At 43.0% G+C, this 19,755-nt stretch overlaps 1 protein-coding gene across 1 annotated transcript in view; it reads left to right on the forward strand.

The window, feature by feature from the left end:
- Positions 1–381: 381 nt before the first annotated feature.
- The window catches only part of LOC140212142 (sorbitol dehydrogenase-like), a 39,680-nt gene continuing 20,306 nt past the window's right edge, over positions 382–19,755 (forward strand). The window contains exons 1-4 of the mRNA XM_072282750.1: positions 382–612; positions 5,403–5,436; positions 7,925–8,089; positions 13,782–13,941. Coding sequence (XP_072138851.1) covers positions 556–612; positions 5,403–5,436; positions 7,925–8,089; positions 13,782–13,941 — 416 coding nt within the window. The 5' untranslated portion in view covers positions 382–555. The remainder of the gene's footprint in view (positions 613–5,402; positions 5,437–7,924; positions 8,090–13,781; positions 13,942–19,755) is intronic.

Below are 19,755 nucleotides of genomic sequence, written 5' to 3' on the forward strand. Positions count from 1 at the left end.
CATTTGTCTTCTTCACCACCGATTCAACCTGCGAATTAACCTTTAGGGAATCCTGCACAAGGACTACCAAATCAGGCAACATCTGTAGAAGGAAATAGCCTATTTCTCATTTAGTTGCTGCCTGAACCGTGGGGTTTCTCACGTGTTGCGCGCTGCTCCAGATTCGGCTCCCTTGTGTCCCCAACTTATTTCCCTGAAAAGCCCCAACAGTGAGGCTTTGGGCTATTGGCTGAAGAGGTACAGGGTTTAGCCAATGAAGACCCAGATCTGTAAGTCATGACAACTGAGTATGTCACAGGCGCAAACATCCCATGCTTGAAATAGTTTTTGTGACGCAACTGCGTTAAAAAAATAAATTCCCAGCACCAGGCTGGGTAACTTATACCGTTAAAACGGTGCAGTGTGCGTTGTACAGACGGGTTAGACAAAAGTAAGAGAGAAGATAGCGGCGCAAAGAGGAACTTGACCGACGATAACTTTGTTTAGGAATTCTGAAGAGCGGCAACCAACTTCTAACACCTTCGAACGCATCCAGAGCAGTCAGAAGTAGAGAAGATGTCGCAGCCAGAGAATTTAGCAGTTGTGCTTTGTGGGCCAGGCGATTTAAAATTGGTAATCTATCGATAACGGGCCAGGAACGTCAATTCTCTCATGGTTTCCAGTTTGTGTCCGAGCTGATAAGCATTTCCGGCATTTCTTGCTGTCAGGTTTTCAGCCCCTGCAGCAATTGGTCACATTATAGAAACATAGAAAACCTACAGCACAATACGGGCCCTTCGCCCCACAAAGCTGTGCCGAACATGTCCCGACCTTAGAACTACCTAGGCTTTACCCATAGCTCTCTATTTTTCTAAGCTCCATGTAGCCATCCAGCAGTCTCTTTAAAGACCCTATCGTTTCCGCCGGCAGCCCATTCCACGCACTCACCATTCTCTGCGTAAAAAAACTTACTCCTGACATCTCCTCTGTACCTACTGCCAAGCACCTTAAAGCTATGCCCTCTCGTGCTAGCCATTTCAGCCCTGGGGAAAAGACTCAACTATCCACACGATCAATGCCTCTCATATCTTGTACAGTACACCTCTATCAGGTCACCTCTCATCCTCCGTCAATCCAAGGAGAAAAAGCTGAGTTCACTCAACCTATTCTCATAAGGCATGCTCCCCAATCCGGGTAACATCCTTGTAAATCTCCTCTGCACCCTTTCCATGGTTTCCATGCCCTTCCTGCAGTGAGGTGACCAGAACTGAGCACAGTACTCCAAGTGGGATCTGACCAGTGTCCTATATAGCTGCAGCATTACCTCTCTCTTAAACTCAATCCCAGGATTGATTGACCTTGTCTATCATTTTGATCATAGTGTATACAGTATAATATAACCTGACTTTGCAATCGTGTAAAATGTGCTGGCACAATGGTCTTAAATGTTATGGATTAATTGTGACATCATACTCAATGGCCACTTTATTAGGCCCCTTCTGTACCTAAAAAGTGGTCACTAGCTGTGTGTTCATGGTTTTTTACTCCTGTAGCCTATCCACTTCAAGGTTTGATGTGTTGTGCCCTCAGAGATGCCGTTATCCCCTGACCTCTCTTATTAACAAGGCATTCCCACTCACAGACCTATCGCTTGCTTTTTTTTGGGGGGGGTTGTTTTCTTGCAGCATTCTCTGTAAATTCTAGACACTGTGCGTCAAAATTCTAGGGATCAGCAGTTTCTGAGATACTGCAATTCAACTATCATTCCATGGTCAAAGTCACTTCGATCACATTTCATCCCATTCTGATGTTTGGTCCGAACAACAACTGAACCTCTTATTGAACAAGTCTGCATGTGGTTTATGCATTGAGCTGCTGCCATGGCAATTGGCTGATTAGATATTTGAATTAATGAGCAGGTGTACCTAATAAAGTGGCCACTGAGTGTAGACTGACGTTGCAAATCATGTAGTTACATTGCAAACATGTAAAAACATCCTGGCACAATAGTCTTAAATTCTATGATTCTTTGTGACATGATAGAAGACATCCCATTAGAACAGAGATGAGGGTGAAGTACTTTAGCCAGAGAGTAGTGAATCAGTGGAGTTCGTTTGCACAGACAGCTTTGAAGGCCAAGTCATTGGGTATATTTAAAATGGAGGGTGATAGGTTCTTGGCTATTAAGGGTGTCAAAGGTTATGGGGAGATGTTAAGAGAATGGGGTTAAGAAGGGTTAATGAATCAGCCATGATGGAGCAGACTTGACGGGCCTCCTCCTATGTATTGTGGTCTTATTATTGTATACTCAAATAGTGAGCGTGGGCATTATGTAATGTTGTAAAATATTCATGGTAGACACATTATGGTAGGTAAGTTTCTTGCATAAGTATAGCAGAGATTAACTAGAATGTTTCTGAAAGAAAGGGGTTCTATTGAGGTGGAGGAAATGAAGGTGATAGGGAATGGGAACGGACACTAAAGAGGAGCAGAGATCAGCCAGCATCACGTTGAATGTAGGACAGGCTTGGGGGTCTGGTGACATACTCCTGCACTTAATTCCTTGCATTCTTGAGAGATTGGAGACATTAGATTTGTTTGCCTTAAAGCTGAGAAAATCGGGAAGAAATGTGATGGGGGTATTTAAAATTGGGCAAAACAAACAGAAACTTTTTCCACCCGCTAAAAGATGAACAGACAGCTGGAGTACAATATGCAGTTTAGGTCATCAGACCAGGGGATGAATGTGATAGCTCTAGAAAGGGTGTAGAGGATATTCACCAGAATGTATCCTGAGATGAAGCTCTTCAGATTGGATAATTTAACAATGAATGGTTGATGCTGTAGCATCACTAAAAGGAGCACAGCCATCAGTTATGTTTAGGACAGGAGAATAGACAAAAGACAGAGGGACTTAAGTAAGGAAACTCTCAGGTGATCAGCTAACCTCGATATAAAAAGGACAAAGCTCCATTTATAAATTGAGACTGAAATGTTTACATTGGAATGATGATTTGATCTGTAGTCAAGTGGGTGCCATAATAGTTAGTGACAAAGTATAATGTACTAAGACCATAAGACATAGAAGCAGAATTGGGCCACTCAGCCCATTGAATTTGCTCAGCTATTCCATCATGGCTGATTTATTATTCCTCTCAACCCCATGCTCCTGCTTTCTGTCCATAACCTTTGACATCCTTACTAATCTAGAAACTATCAACTTCCGCTTTAAATATACCCAATGACTGTCTGTGGCAATGAATTCCACAGATTCACCACACTCTGGCTAAAGAAATTCCTCCTCATCTTTGTTCTAAAGGGACATCCTTCTGTTTTGATGCTGTGCCCTCTGGTCCTGACTCCCCCATAATAGGAAACATACTCTTAACATCCACTTTATCCAGACCTTTCAATATTTGGTAGCTTTCAATGCGAGCCCTCCTCGTTCTTTTAAACTCCAGCGGGGACACGTGGGACTGCTGGTGGTTGTGAATTAGGGTTGTAATTTCTGGTATCAACTGCAAACAAGTTCTTCAAGGGGAGCCTGCAGGTTGCAAATCTGAAAAGCAGCTTGAGTGGGAGCTCTGTTGCTGCATTTTAAATTTCTGTTGCTTAGCTGGTGGGTGTATCACAGAAGGTAATGGCTGCCCTGTTCATGAGCCGGTGATGTTAACCACTATGAACCCTGACAGCTGCTCTGTACCTCAGAGCTCCTTCAGAGTAGGACATGGCAATGGTCAGTTGTTTTGTACATCAGTCCTCTGCAGTGTTACATTTCACATGGAAACATACACTCAGTGGCCACTTTATTAGGTAGAGCTGCTCGTTAATGCAAATATCTAATCAGCCAATCATGTGGCAGCAACTCAATGCATTAAAGCATGCAGACCATGGCCATGAGGTTCAGTTGTTGTTCAGACCAAGCATCAGAATGGGGAAGAAATGTGAAGTCAGTGACTTTGACCATGGAATGATTGTTGGTGCCAGATGGGTGGTTTGAGTATCTCAGGAAATGCTGAGCTCCTGGGATTTTCACACACAACAGTCCCCAGAGTTTACAGAGAATGGTGTGAAAATTTTTTTAAAAATCCAGCGAGCAGCAGTTCTGTGGGTGAAAATGCCCTGTTAATGGGAGAAGTCAGAGGAGAATAACCAGACTGGTTCAAGCTGAGAGGAACTCAGATAACCATGCTTTACAACAGTGGTGTGCAAAAGAGCATCTCTGAATGCACAACACGTTGAACCTTGAAGTGGATGGGTAACAGTAGCAGAAGATCATGAACATACTCTCAGTGGTGACATTATTAGGTATAGGAGGTACCTAATAAAATGGCCACCGAGTGTAGTTTTTATTGTCTGAGTGCTGCTTATGCATTTATTTATTGCACACTGGAGTCAGCAAACATATTGTTTGTGATAGGCTTTATCAAGCGTCTTGTTTTTCTAATGGCTTTAATGCCATTGCTTTAAATCAGGGCCTAGTTTTAAGGTTATTATTGCCTCCAGAATACCAGGCACAAAATTATCTTTTGATGTTATTATGAACACTGCTTATAGATAATGCTAATGGGGTGTTGAGAGTGAATTACATTCATTTATAGAACAATGTACATGTTTTGAATGATGTAAATCATAGACACAAGAGATTCTGCAGATGCTGGAAACCTTGAGCAACACCCATAAAATGCTGGAGGAACTCAGCAAATCAGGCAACATCTATGGTGGGAAATAAACAATCATATTTGTGTCTGTCCATGGTCTTCTGTATTGCCATGTGAGGCCAAATGCAGATTGGAGGAGCAACACCTCGTAATCTGCCTGGGTATATTCTCCAACCTGATGGGATGTTGGACATCAATTTCTCTAACTTCAGGTAACAACTCCCCTTATGCACCCCTCCTTTTGTATTCCACATTCTGGTGGCCCTCTCACCCGTTCTCCCCCGCTCTCGTGACCTGCCTATCACCTCTTCCCTTTTCCTTTCTTTCACTGCATTGTCCTATCAGATTCCTTCTTCCTCAGCTCTCTGCCTCTTCCACCTGTCACCTCTCAGCTACTCACATCATTCCCCCCCCCCACCCATCTAGTTTCACCTATCATCTGCTAGCTTGTACTCTGGCACCATCAATCTTACCACCTTCTTATTGTGGCTTCTTGTCCCTTCCTCAGCCTGAAATGTGAGCTGTTCTATAGATGCTGCCTGAGCTGCTGAGTTCCTCCAGCATTTTGTGCATGTTGCTCCAGATGGTGTAAGCCTGTTCAATGGGTGTGAGTTTGCTCAATTAGTGTAATGGTAACCAGCAGAGCTACATCGATGCAGAAATTGCCTGGTATCTTTTTTTATTGTTGGGAGCAAAATCAATGTTTATTTCTATTCCAAGGCTAAGAAGTTGCTTTTAAAAGTATATGTTTTCTCTCATTAGGAAAAATGTCCAGTCCCGGAACCTTGCTCTGGTGGTAAGCATGCTCTTGGGAAATATTCTGAATAAAACCTTCCTCTGTTCTTTCAGAATCATTTATTAACCTGTTGCTAGCACTGACTCTTTTGAGTCAGAATCTTATGGTACTGAGACAGGCCCTTTGGTTCATTGCCACCTACAATGCTCCATCTCAGCTGGTCCCATTTGCTTGTGTTTGGGTGTGTATGTTCAACAAAAAAATGTCATTTTACTGTAAGATAGTAAAGAGTGCAGACTAGGTTTCAGGCTCTGAGTCTTTCATTTTTCACTGTTGTCCTGTCTGGAAAACTGAAGAAGATATGTACAGTAGTTATAGCACAGTTAAGAGTGGGATAGATGTTTTTTGGTTTCAACACTCCAACATAAAAGTCATGAAACAGTTAAGAGTAGAATAGAAACAGCCAAGGTTCTATAGATTTTGGAAATCTATCCAAAAGTACGGGAGGAACTCAGCAAGTCAGGGAGTATCAATGGCAAGGAATAAATAGCTGACATTTCACACTGAGATGCTTCATCAGGACTGGAAAGGAAGCCTTAATCTGTAGGTGGAGGGGAGGGGAGTGGGAACAAGCTGACTGGTGATAGTTGAAAACAGGTGAGGGGGTAGGTGGGAGAAGGGCAAGGAATTAAGAAGTAGAGAGGTGATAGGTGTAAGTGGTAAAGGGCTGAAGAAGAAGGAATCTGATAGGAAATGACAGTAGACCATGGGAAGAAAGGAAAGGAGGTGGAGCACCAGAGGGAGGTGATAGCCAGGTGAGGAGAAGAGAAGGAGCAAGAACAAGAATGGAGAACGCAAAACAGGAGTGTGGGGAGAAATTACCAGAAGTTGGAGAAATTGATGTTCATGTCGTCAGTTGGAGGGAATCCAGATGGAATATGAGGTGATGGAAGGAGAGTAGAAGAGTAGGATAGCTGCTCTATTAGAGCTGAGCATAGATGTTTTCACGCACCAACTTCTAATTTTGAAAACTTTCCATGGGCCTTGTTCAGGAAATTCAAAGCATTATGAGAGTCAGATTTCATCTCTATTTACAATTTTGAGAATCAAATAATTTTTTTCAATATGTTTTTGAACTTCCCTGGAAAAAAAGTGAGATTCATTTCAAAATTTGCGTTTAATTCTGCAATCTCTGTAAAATGAGTATATGAAACTCTCTGAATAAATTATAAATGAAGTTTTATTTATAATGATATCAAATTTTATTTTTATTTTAATTAGATTCACAGACTTTTATTTATAATTATATCAGTCTTTTCTTGGGTCTGGTTTTTCTCTCTCAGATCTTCCTAATACATGTTCTCAGAAATGCATCTCTCTGGCACCTGTGCTGAATTAGGGACCTGTGTGGCAGATGTTCAAAGTAAATGTATTATCAAAGTACATATATGACACCATATACAACCCTGAGCTTCATTTTATTGTGGGTATAGTCAGTAAATCCAGGAACCATAATGGAATCAATGAAAGACAGCACCCAACAGGGTGGACAGAAACCAGTGTGCAAAATCCAACAAACCGTAACTACAAAAGAGAGAGAAAAAAATAAGTAAGCAATAAATATCAAAAACATGAAATGATGAGTCCTTGAAAGTGAGTCCATAGGTTGTGGAATCAGTTCAGTGATGGAGCAAGTGAAACTGAATGAAGTTATCTTCTCTAGTTCAAGAGCCTGATGGTCAAGGAGTAATAACTGTTCTCAAACCTAATGGTGTGTGTCCAGAGGCTTCTTATTTTCTTCCTGATGGCAGCAGCAAGAAGAGAGCATGACCTAAGTTGTGGGGGTTCTTGATGATGGATGTCGTTTTCCTGTGATAGCACTTCATGTAGATGGCCTTCATGGAGGAGAGGGCTTTACCCGTGATGGACTGAGCCACATCCACTATGTTTGGAGTTAAGCAGGGAAGAAATGCCACCATGTCTAAATAACAACTTTAAATCAGCTATATTTTTATGATCAGAAAGACTTCCTTTTAGCTCTGATTTTTATCAACCCTTTTGCATGATTAATAAGAACCGTACAAATTCTCTAAACAAAAAATAAATTTGAAAACTAAAGTTAAACATAATTTAAACATGAGGAATTCTGCAGATGCTGGAAATTCAAGCAACACACATCAAAGTTGCTGGTGAACGCAGCAGGCCAGGCAGCATCTCTAGGAAGAGGTACAGTCGACATTTCACCAGCAACTTTGATGTGTGTTGCTTAAACATAAATGTACTACTTTTATTAAACTGTATATTCTTAATGGAACAATAGAGCACAGAATAGGCCCTTCGGCCTATAACATTGTGCCAACTTTTTAACCTCCTCCAAGATTAACTCATCCTTCACTCCCACATAGCCCTCCATTTTCTAATATCCATGTGCCAAATGGCATTCTTTTAAAAAAACGTGTTTGGAGTAATTATGTTTATACTTTCTTCTGTCATTGAATGTTTTCAGCTTTAAAATACATTTACGTTTTTGTGTTCGGCTGTCTTTCAGAGGTTCTGCTGAAGATGCATTCAGTTGGGATCTGTGCCTCTGACATCCATTACTGGCAACATGGAAGAATTGGAGAATTTGTTATGAAGAAGCCAATGGTTCTGGGGCATGAAGGTGCAGGGACTGTGATTAAACTAGGGTCTGGAGTACAAAATCTTAAAGTAGGTAAGTCCACAATAAAATATAAAGAAAGGGAATGTTTATGTAATGCTTTACTTGACTTTGGAAAAGCTTCTAAGTGCAAAACAGCCAATGATGCATTGAACTGCTGAGTTCCTCTAGCATGTTATGTCCTCTCCTGGAAGACTCAATCTTCTTCAGCACTTTAGCTTTTCCACCTATCACCTCCCAGATTCTCACTTCATTCCCCATCCTTCACCCTCCTACCTTTCTCCTCACTTAGCTTCACCTCTCACCTTCTAACTTGTACTCCTTCTCCTCCCTTCACCTTCTTTTTCTGGCCTCTTCCCCCTTCTTTTCCAGTCCTGATGAAGGGTCTTGGCCTGAAACTTCAACTCTTTATTCCTTTCCATAGACTCTGCCTGACTTGTTGAGTTCCTTCAGCATTTGTGTGCATTGCTCTGGATTTCTACCATCTGCAGATTCTAACAAGGTAGATGCAAGATTGGTGTTTCTTCTGGGTTGGAGAGTCCAGGACTGAGGATCAGTCTTAGAACAAGGGTTTGACCGTTCAGGATTGAAATAAGAGGAATTTTCATCAGTTTTTTTTAAGCGTGTCGTACCAGACATTCAGCCATTCTTGTCTGGCACGTGGTGTCAGGATTAACCGGGTCACGTTATGAACGTTCCTGACTCGACCCTTGTATTTTTTACGAGGCCGAGTGGCTAGCTTGACACTCAACCCGGCACGGATGGAAAATGTACTTGGGGGTGGCCCGACATGGATTCGAACTGGGGAACCTTCATCAGTGAAAGGTGATGATTCTCGTTGAGCACCTCCACTCCATCCACCAAAAGCAGAACTTCCTGATAGTCAAACATGTAATTCCCATTCCCATTCCTGTTCCCGTTCTGAGATGTCAATCCCTCAGGGTGGAGGAGCTACACCTTGTATTCCGTCTGGGTGGCCTCCACCCTGATGTCATGAATATTGATTTCACCTTCGGGTAAAAAATATTTTCCCTCACCCTCCCTTCTTCTTCTATTCCCCTCTCTGGCTTTTTACCTCTTCCCCCTGGGTCCCCTCCTCCTTCCATTTCACCTATAGTCCACTTTTCTCTTTTTACCGATTCCTTCTTCTCCAGCCCTGCATCTACCCCGTCAAACTCTAACAGAATGGAACTTTTCAGCAAGGTCAGCATTGATTCTTCTCAGCTTGTGACAGCAGGGTCTTAACCCACTTAATCATTCTCCATTCAACATCCACACCATCCCAGGAATTGTTGTAATCCATTAGAAATTAATCCTTCCTGAAAGAGGGAGACAAGGTCCATACACAGTATCTCAGAAGCAGGTTTAATAGGGGCCCTACACAATTGGAGCAAGATTTCTCTACATTCTTGTTCAACCCCTTCAGCAATGGAGTATTTTCCAGTTATTTTCCGAATTGTTTCCTGAATCTTAGAGTCTAAACTTCAAATGCACCATTAACACGAGGGATTCTGCAGATGCTGGAAATCCAGAGCAATGCACTCAAAATGCTGAAGGAACTCAACAGGTCAGGCAGCGTCTGTGGAATGAAATAAAGAGTTTCAGGCCAAGACCCTTCATCAAGACTGGAAGAGAGGCGGGAAGAGGCCAGAATAAGAAGTTGGGTGGAAGGGAAGGTGAACAAGCTAGAAGACGATGGGTGCAGCTAGGTGAGAAGGGAGGTAGGACGCGTCGGTTGCATTGGAAGTGTGCATGGGTGGGTGGAGGGGGTGCAGTCTGTGAGTGTCGCCACACTTTAGCGGCAATGTAGCATGCCCGCAATTTACTAACCCTAATCTGTACGGCTTTTTGGAATGTGGGAAGAAACCGGAGCACTCAGAGTAAACTGTGATGCCCCTACCTCTTGTGTTCTTATGTTAATGTGGGGAATGTGGCGGCCTGTATTCACCCAGTGCACTTCGGTATTCCGCCCAGTTAGTACCTGCTCTGGTTCTCCTGAACCACATCCTCAGTACATTCAGATAATTGGACTTCATGGTTAATGAGACAAAGGATCTAAAAGCAAAAAAAGAAATACTATTCTGGAAACCTGAAATAAAACCAAAAAAATGCTCAAAACACTATTGTAAGTCAGGACTCCTTCGAACACAGGCATTTACCAGTTAGGTAGTATCTAGAGAGAGCAAAACTGAGTTCTGTCCCCCACCTTCTTCCTCTATTCCCCACTCTGACCTTTTACCTCTTCTCACCTGCCTATCACCTCCCCTTGGGTCCCCTCCTCCTTCCCTTTCTCGTAGAATCCAATCTGATTCTTTCTTCCCTATCCCTTGACCTTTCCCACCCACCTGGCTTCACCTAACACCTTCCAGATAGCCTCTCTCTCATCCCCTCCCATCTCTTAATCTGACATCTTCCTCCTTCCTTTTCAGTCCTGAAGAAGAGTCTCAGTCGGAAACATCGACTATTCATTTCCATAGATGCTGCCCAACCTGCTGAGTTCCTCCAGCATTTTGTATGTGTTGCTTTGGATTTCTAGAATCTGCAGAATTTCTTGTGTTTGTAAAACTAAATCAATGTTATGATGGATGAACTTGTATTAGTACAGACCAGATCTGACCAAAAATCTGCAGAAAACGTGGTCTTTCTTTTGCTGCCCTTGAGGTCGGTTTTAACTGGTCACCAATACTCATGTCTGTGGATTGACAGAAGATGGCGATGTTGAGCACGTAAAAGAAGCTTTGAACCTCTGTTCTCGGATTATTACCTGTTCTTTATCAGCAAACTTCCAAATATCTCACCAACTGTATTTCCAGATTGTGTCCTTCTGAGGGTAGTCTGGTAACACAGTACTTGGCTCATCTTGTTATAGATGTGCAATTCTGAAGGAAATAGCAATGGTGTAATTGTATCTATTATCGTCTGTGGCAAGGCAGAAAGCTGTGAAGATTGTTGGAAATGACTGAAAGTACATACAGTACTGTGCAAAAGTCTTATATATAGCTAGGATGCTGAAGACTTTTGCACAGTGCTGTATATTATGTCTTTACAGTTACCAAATAACACTTAATATTACTGTGCTGGATTGATTAGTCCATCTGTCTCGAAGGACAGGGGGTGATGATGATCAACATCACAGGCCTGGCTGGAAGGTATAGAGATCCTGAGATGCCCAGTCGTCAAGATTTCCCTCTCGGCCTCACCAGTGTAGTCCAAAGGAAAGGAAGAAATACGTTTGGCACCAGTTGGCTGCAGGAACTGCCGGAAGGATGTTCAATGACATCCAGCTGCCTTAGGGGCCCCAATTTGCTGCCTGGGTTTACTTCCATAGCCTTCATCTCTCCCGAGGCTGCCCACGAGGCAGAGGGGCTACGACTTACCCATAGCTGGGGATCTGGTTCACGAGTACCAAGTCGAAGTCCGAGGTCTGTAAGTCTGCTGGAGGCTAGAGACCTGTCCTGGGTTTAGAGTGTGAGTGTGTGTGTGTAAGGGAGGAACGGGGCTTGTTTTGCTGTTGTTGGTGTTTAGTTGCTTGCTATTGTCTGTGCTGTTCTGCTGAGTATTGAGTGAATGCTTGTTGGCAATGGCATATGTGGCAATACTTATGGGCTGCCCCCGGCACATCATCAGGTATGTTGGTTGTCGATGCAAATGACAGATTTTATTGTATGTTTCAATGTACTTATGATAAATGAACTTGAATCTTGAATGCAGCATCACCATTTTTGACACTTGAATCTGAAAGAAGACACTAGAAGCAACAGATGCTGGAATCTGGAGAAACACATAAGATACTGGAAGAACGCAATGGGTCAGGCAGCATCTATGGAGGGAAATGGATATTCAACACTTGATTTGAGACCCCTCTGCTTCCTAGGTCCTACCTGATCCACTGAGTTCCTCCAGATTCTTGTGCACTGCACGTGAATTCCAATTCCTGACAATGTATTCTTGCCCACTTTCATCCCTGGTACGACTTCATCTGCTGCCACCCTCATCTGTGATGTAAGTACTCTTAGATCCAGCTACGGGACTCCCTTGTCCATACGTTCACCCGCCCCCCCCCCCCCCATCCTTCCCCACTGATCTCCCTCCTGGCACTTATCCGTGTAAGTGGAACAAGTGCTACACATGCCCTTACACTTCCTCCCTTATCACCATTCAGGGCCCCAAACAGTCCTTGCAGTTGAGGCGACACTTCACCTGTGAGTCGGCTAGGGTGATATACTGCGTCCGGTGCTCCCGATGTGGCCTTCTATATATTGGCGAGACCCGACGCAGACATTGAGACCGCTTTGCTGAACATCTACACTCTGTCCGCCAGAGAAAGCAGGATCTCCCAGTGGCCACACATTTTAATTCCACATCCCATTCCCATTCTGACATGTCTATCCACGGCCTCCTCTACTGTAAAGATGAAGCCACACTCAGGTTGGAGGAACAACACCTTATATTCCGTCTGGGTAGCCTCCAACCTGATGGCATGAACATTGACTTCTCTAACTTCCGCTAATGCCCCACCTCCCTCTTGTACCCCATCCGTTATTTATTTATTTATATACACACATTCTTTTTCTCTCTCTCCTTTTTCTCCCTCTGTCCCTCTCACTATACCCCTTGCCCATCCTCTGGGCTTCCCCCCTCCCCCTTTCTTTCTCCCTAGGCCTCCTGTCCCATGATCCTCTCATATCCCTTTTGCCAATCAACTGTCCAGCTCTTGGCTCCATCCCTCCCCCTCCTGTCTTCTCCTATCATTTCGGATGCCTCCTCCCCCTCCCACTTTCAAATCTCTTACTAGCTTTTCTTTCAGTTAGTCCTGACGAAGAGTCTCGGCCCAAAACGTCGACTGTACCTCTTCCTAGAGATGCTGCGTTGCCTGCTGTGTTCACCAGCAACTTTTATGTGTGTTGCTTGAACTTCCAGCATCTGCAGATTTCCTCGTGTTTGCGTTTTTAATTCACTAGCCACCTGGTTATAGTCCCAGCTTGAATTTGTAAATTTCTGTTCATATAAAATTCAGCTCCCCATGTTCTGACTCCATCTTGCTTTTCATTGACTCCTCGGCTCTGAGAACAAAACTTTTCTACCACTGTCCTTCTCTTATCACTTCCTCCACTCTTTTTATATTGAACTTGGAGTCATTTGTTGTATGTGTTACTGTATAATGTGACTTAATGTTTAATTATGTCTCCCATTACCCTTGTGAAGCAACTGCAGATTTGTTAATGGTGTAATATAAAAGGATATCGCCACTGTCGGCTTTAATTCTGCTACTCATAAAATGCAGAGGGCCAATTTGAAAGTTCCGGACCTATAACACAGTATTGACATAAACATGAGATTCTGCAGATGCTAGAAATCCAGAGTAACAACCCAACCTGCAGGAGGACTCAGCGGATCAGGTAGCATCTATAGAGAGGAATAAAGAGCCGATGTTTTGGACAGAGACCCTTAGTCCTGATGAAAGGATCTCGGCTCAAAATGTTGGCTCTTTATTCCTCTCCATAGATGCAGTCTGTCCTGCTGAGTTTCTCCAGTATTTTGTGTGCGTAGCACAGTTTGTAGTCTGATATTAAGCAGATGATTTCACTTCATAAAGACAGTATAACTGTCTGATTTGGAAATTAAATTGTCACAGTGGCTCTCTTTTAAGATGGAAATTCTGTGCCACTAAAGATTTCATTGGTGGAACGCTAACTGCAGGCAAAAAAAATGCATGCATTTATCTTAAGTGTTTTCTCTGCTGCAGGTGACAGGGTTTCTATTGAGCCTGGTGTCCCAAGAGAAAATTGTGAGTTCTGCAAAACTGGACGTTACAACCTGTCTCCGACAATCTTCTTCTGTGCCACACCTCCTGATGACGGCAATCTTTGTCGATACTACGTACACAATGCCAATTACTGTTACAAGTGAGTTGCCTATGTTTATTTAGTTGATTGTCCTTGGTAATTTCAGAATCACTGGGGTTAAGAATGAGAAATAAAGGCTCGTCGCCTTCTAGTTCTGGCAGTAGTGTGCGTGCATGGGTAAATATGAGTCGAGGACAAGATTAACGTTGTCCATTGGCTGAGAACATTGACTTGCTCATGTTAAAGATTCATTAATATTTAAGAATAAGTTTCCAGTTAATAATTTCTATTGTTTAAGTTTCAAATAAACTTATTAGTCATCTAAAAGTTGAACTAAGCGATATACAGTATGCGCTCAGTGGCCACTCCTGCACCTAATAAAGCAGCAACTGAGTGCACGATATTGTTCTTCTGCTGCTGTAACCCACCTACTTCATGGTTCAAAGTGTTGTGTGTTCAGAGAAGCTCTTCTGCACGTCACTTCGTGATTAATAGAGTTACTGTCACCTTCCTTTCAGCTTGAACCAGTCCAGAATCAGAATCAGGTTTATTATCACCAGCATGTGACAGGATATTTGTTATACTTAGCAGCAGCAGTACAATGCAATACATAATCTAGCAGAGAGAGAAAAAAAATTATAAATAAAAATTTAAAAATAATAATAAATAAGTAAATCAACTACGGTATACATATATTGAATAGATTTTTTAAAACATGCAAGAACAGAAGAACTGTATTTTTTTTTAAAAAGTGAGGTAGTGTCCAAAGATTCATTGTCCATTTAGGAATCAGATAGCAGATGGGAAGAAGCTGTTCCTGAATCACTGAGTGTGTGCCTTCAGGCTTCTGTACCTCCTGCCTAGTGGTAACAGTGAGAAAAGGGCATGCCCTGGGTGCTGGAGGTCCTTAGTAATGGACGCTGCCTTTCTGAGACACCGCTCCCTAAAGGTGTCCTGGGTACTTTGTAGGCTAGTGCCCAAGATGGAGCTGACTAGATTTACAACCTTCTGCAGCTTCTTTCAGTCCTGTGCAGTAGCCCCTCCATACCAGTGATACAGCCTGTCAGAATGCTCTCCATGGTACAGCTATAGAAGTTTTGAGTGTATTTGATGGCATGTCAAATTTCTTCAAACTCCTAATAAAGTATAGCTGCTGTCTTGCCTTCTTTATAACTACATTGATATGTTGGAACCAGGTTAGATCCTCAAAGATCTTGACACCCAGGAACTTGAAACTCTTCACTCTCTCCACGTCTGATCCCTCTATGAGGATTGGTATGTGTTCCTTCATTTTACCCTTCCTGAAGTCCGCAATCAACTCTTACTGACGTTGAGTGCCAGGTTACTGCTGCAGCACCTCTCCACTAGTTGGCATATCTCACTCCTGTATGCCCTCTCGTCACTGTTGTGGGGTGGATGAAACACTGGTAGATACAAAGCAGCTTCTTTATTCGATACAACAAGGTTCAGCAGGCATAATATGGACCGAGACACTTTTGGTAGAAAGGTCTGCTAGCCCAATGTGGGCTCGATATTTATTTGCTAAACACAAAGGGCAATCCCTATTTACAAAGTTATAGACAATGCTTTCTCTTGAAGCTACATACGAAACATCACATCTTCTGACTTCATCCTTTCCTCCTGACGCCTGCATGTCTGGGTTGGTACTCACAGCCTTTAGGAATGCAAGTTAAATCCACAATACATTTATTTGGTATTTTACGTGCTAATATAGAGGACAATTCATATTTATAAAGTATAGATAAGGCTGTCTTCGAAACTACCTGTAAACTTCACACTTCCATCCACAGTGTCTGGGCTATAATTCCAGTATTCACAGCTTTTAGGAAATGCATTGTTGTGAACTCAATCCACAGTACTTTGTCAAACGGAAGACTGGTGGCCAAAGTCATTTAAGTGTAAATGAATCATCTACCCAAAAACTCACTCTAACAGTCACCGCCTGAGATTCTACCAACAATGGTTGTATCGTCAGCAAATTTATAGATGGCATTTGAGCTATGCCTAGCCACACAGTCATGGGTATAGAGAGAGTGGAGCAGTGGGCTAAGCACACACCCCCGAGGGGTGCCAGTGTTGATCGTCAGCGAGGGGGATATATTATCACCAATCCGCACAGATTGTGGTCTTCTAGTTAGGAAGTCGAGGATCCAATTGCAGAGGGAGGTACAGAGGCCCAGATTCTGCAACTTCTCAGTCAGGATTGTGGGAATGATGGTATTAAATGCTGAGCTATAGTTGATGAACAGCATCTTGACATAGGTGTTTGTGTTGTCCAGGTGGTCTAAAGCCGTGTGGAGAGCCACTGAGATTGCGTCTGCCGTTGACCTATTGTGGTGATAGGCAAATTGCAATGGGACCAGGTCCTTCCTGAGGCAGGAGTTCAGTCTAGTCATGACCAACTTCTCAAAGCATTTCATCACTGTCGATGTGAGTGCTACCAGGTGATAGTCATTAAGGCAGCTCACATTATTCTGCTTAGGCATTGGTATAATTGTTGCCTTTTTGAAGCAAGTGGGAACTTCTGCAATAGCAGTGAGAGGTTGAAAATGTCCTTGAGCACTCCCGCTAGTTGGTTGGCACAGGTTTTCAGGGCCTTACCAGGTACTCCATTGGGACCTCCTGCCTTGCGAGGGTTCACTGTCTTTAAAGACAGCCTAACATCGGCCTCTGAGATGTAGATCACAGGGTCATCAGGTGCAGTAGGGATCTTCACAGTTGTAGTTGTGTTCTTCCTTTCAAAGCATGCATAGAAAGTGTTGAGTTCATCTGATAGTAAGCATCGCTGCCATTCATGCTATTGGGTTTCGCTTAGTAGGAAGTAATATCTTGCAGACGCTGCCAGAGTTGCTGTGCATCCGATGTTGCCTCCACCTCATTTAAAATTGTCTCTTCGCCCTTGAAATAGCCCTCCGCAAATCATACTTGGTTTTCTGGTATAGGCCTGGGTTGCCAGACTTGAATGCCACAGATCTAGCCTTCAGCAGACGACGTACCTCCTGGTTCATCCGTGGCTTTTGATTTGGGAATGTACAGTAACTCTTTGTGGACACACACTCATCCACACAGATTTTAATGAAGTCAGTAACAACTGCAGCATACTCATCCAGGTTTGAAGATGAATCCCTGAATACAGTCCAGTCCATCGATTCAAAGCAGTCCTGTAGGCGCTCCTGTGCTTCCCTTGTCCATACCTTCTTGATCCTCACTGCTGGTGCTGCAGTCTTCAATCTCTGCCTATTCTCAGGGAATAGAAGTGCAGCCAGGTGATCACACTTTCCGAAGTGAAGGTGGGGAATAGCACAGTAGGCATTCTTGATGGTGGTGTAGCAATGGTCTAGTGTGTTCTTTCCTCTGGTATTGCAAGTGATCTGTTGATCGTAGTTGCTTAGTGATTTTTTTCAGACTGGCCAGCCACTCTCCTCTGGCCTATCTCATTAACAAGGCATTTTCACCCATAGAACTGCCATTCACTGGATGCTTTTTGTACCCTTGCACCATTCTATGTAAAGTCTAAAGAATGCTGTGCGTGAAAATCCCAGGAAATCAGCAGTTTCTGAGATGCTCAAACTATCCTGTCTAGCACTAATAATCATTCCATGGCCAAAGTCGCTTAGATCATATTTCTTCCTCATTCTGATGTTTGATCTGTACAACAACTGAACCTCTTGACCATGTCTGCATAATTTGATGCATTGATTGCTGCCACATGATTGGCTGACTAGATATTTGCATTAATGAGCAGGTGTACAGGTGCTAATAAACTGGCCACTAAGCATATATTAAAGGAGCAGTACTATTCAAAATACATAGAAAGAATATGGGTAAATAATTAGTTCTAGATAACCTCTTATTGATATTGATGTTAAGTAAAAGAAACATATTATGGGAACTGAGAATTGCTCATGGGGAATGTGATGCAACTATTGCAAAATACCCTTTAAAAGTCTCATTTTTTAGTGAATTCCAATCCATATAGCAACACTTGGAATAAGACAGAAACAAATAAACCATTCCAATACCTAGAGATACAGCATGAGACAGGCCCTTCCTGCATAGCTCAGCAACCCGTTGATTTGATGATGATAGCTAGTACTTCATTTGCAATGATCAGGAGGGAAAACTCCATCTCTGTAGGACTTTTCTTCCTGCCTGTGTTGCGTAGGTTTATAACGAGGATTGGTACACGCGGACTGAATCCACTCTTTAGGCTGGGAGGTGTTCCACAATGGTACAGTGAACTGTAGTAACTGCGGCAACCGCAAGGCTGTAGATTGAGTATGGGAGTTTTCCTTCTCTTAGACAGACTGCCTGGCAAGGCTAACGAGTCCCATCTACCTGCGTTTGGAATCACATTTGTCCTTCTCCTAGGCTGGTTGCTAACGAAGGCTGATGAGCCCAGCCTGCCCACCCAGCTATTCTGCTGAACACTCAGTCGCACCATGACATAACGTTGCTATGGGCACAGTAGTGTAGGAGAGGCCAAATGCGAGTGGCCTCCTGCATGGCAAGCCTATCAGTGGTCCTGTGGTGATCACTACACCTGGAAAGGAGAGGCTATGAAAGACTCTTCACCTTCCTTAAGTGAGCAGGACATCCAGCCCAGGACTCACCCATCCCCTACCTATATATATAACTCTAACCTAATCACAGGACAACTTACAATGACCAATTAACCTACTAAATGGTACGCCTTTGGAATGTGGGAGGAAACTGGAGCACCTGGAAGAAATCCAGGTGTTCACAGGGAGGAACATGCGAACTCCTTACAGGCAACGTCGGAATTGAACTCCTAACTGCGACTCCAGCTGTAAAAGCATCACACTAGCTGCTATGCTGCCAAGGCAACCTAATAGGCAATTATTAAAGTTGCAAGATTTATAGATACTTCCTTACCTGTTCCCCAATGCTCCACAATCATTTTCTCCCTTAAGCAATGATTGAATCTGTGCTTCCTTTTGCAGGTGGTGAATGCAGTAATTATTCCATATCACTGTGGTTTGTTTTGCCAATCATAGTATATCTGTGTTTCAGCACTTTCCAGCAGCAGAGAACAGCTTATGTTTACTCACCCTGACTTGATCCTTGATAAGTCTATATATTCCTAACAAAATATAGTGTGTTGTATTCTTTCACTGTTTAGAAAGCCAAGATCACTTGAGCATTTTTAAAAAATTGTATACTCGACCTGCTGTTTCGATAATCTGTGTGCATGCACACCAGGCTTTTTATTCCTGCAGCTGCTTTACAACCTGTGCCCTTTCAATTCATGATACAAGTAGCCAAATATGGATTTTCAAGGAGCAACGACTCAGTATTGTCTGTGTGTAGTGCCCTGCCCTAGAACATTAGGATAAGAATTAACAATAAGGCAGTAGACATTCAATAGAGTTATTGAGCACTAATGCAAAGAGGCAGGAATTTCTGACCATCTAGTCAGTGCCGAACTATTATTCCATCTCATCCCATTAACCTGCACCTGGACCTCCATATGCCCTCCATATCCCTCCCATCCATGTACCTATCCAAACGTGTTCTAAATGTTGACATTGAACCCACATTCACTACTTCTGCTGGCAGCTTGTTCCCCACTTTTACCACCCTCTGAGTGAAGAAGTTCCCCCTCATGCTCCCCTTAAAACATTCCACCTATCACCCTTAACCCATGACCTCCAGTTCTAATCTCATCTAACTTCAATGGAAAAACCCCAATATTAGATGCTGCCTGACTTGCTGAGTTCCCCCAGCATTTTCTACATGTTGTTCAAGATTTACCACATCTTCAGAATCTTGTGTGTTTATGTTATATGTACTGTTTTTTTAAATGTAAAGGTATCTTGAAACTATTATGGT

This window comes from Mobula birostris, chromosome 18, assembly GCF_030028105.1.
Source record: "Mobula birostris isolate sMobBir1 chromosome 18, sMobBir1.hap1, whole genome shotgun sequence".
Taxonomy (NCBI): Eukaryota; Metazoa; Chordata; class Chondrichthyes; order Myliobatiformes; family Myliobatidae; genus Mobula; species Mobula birostris.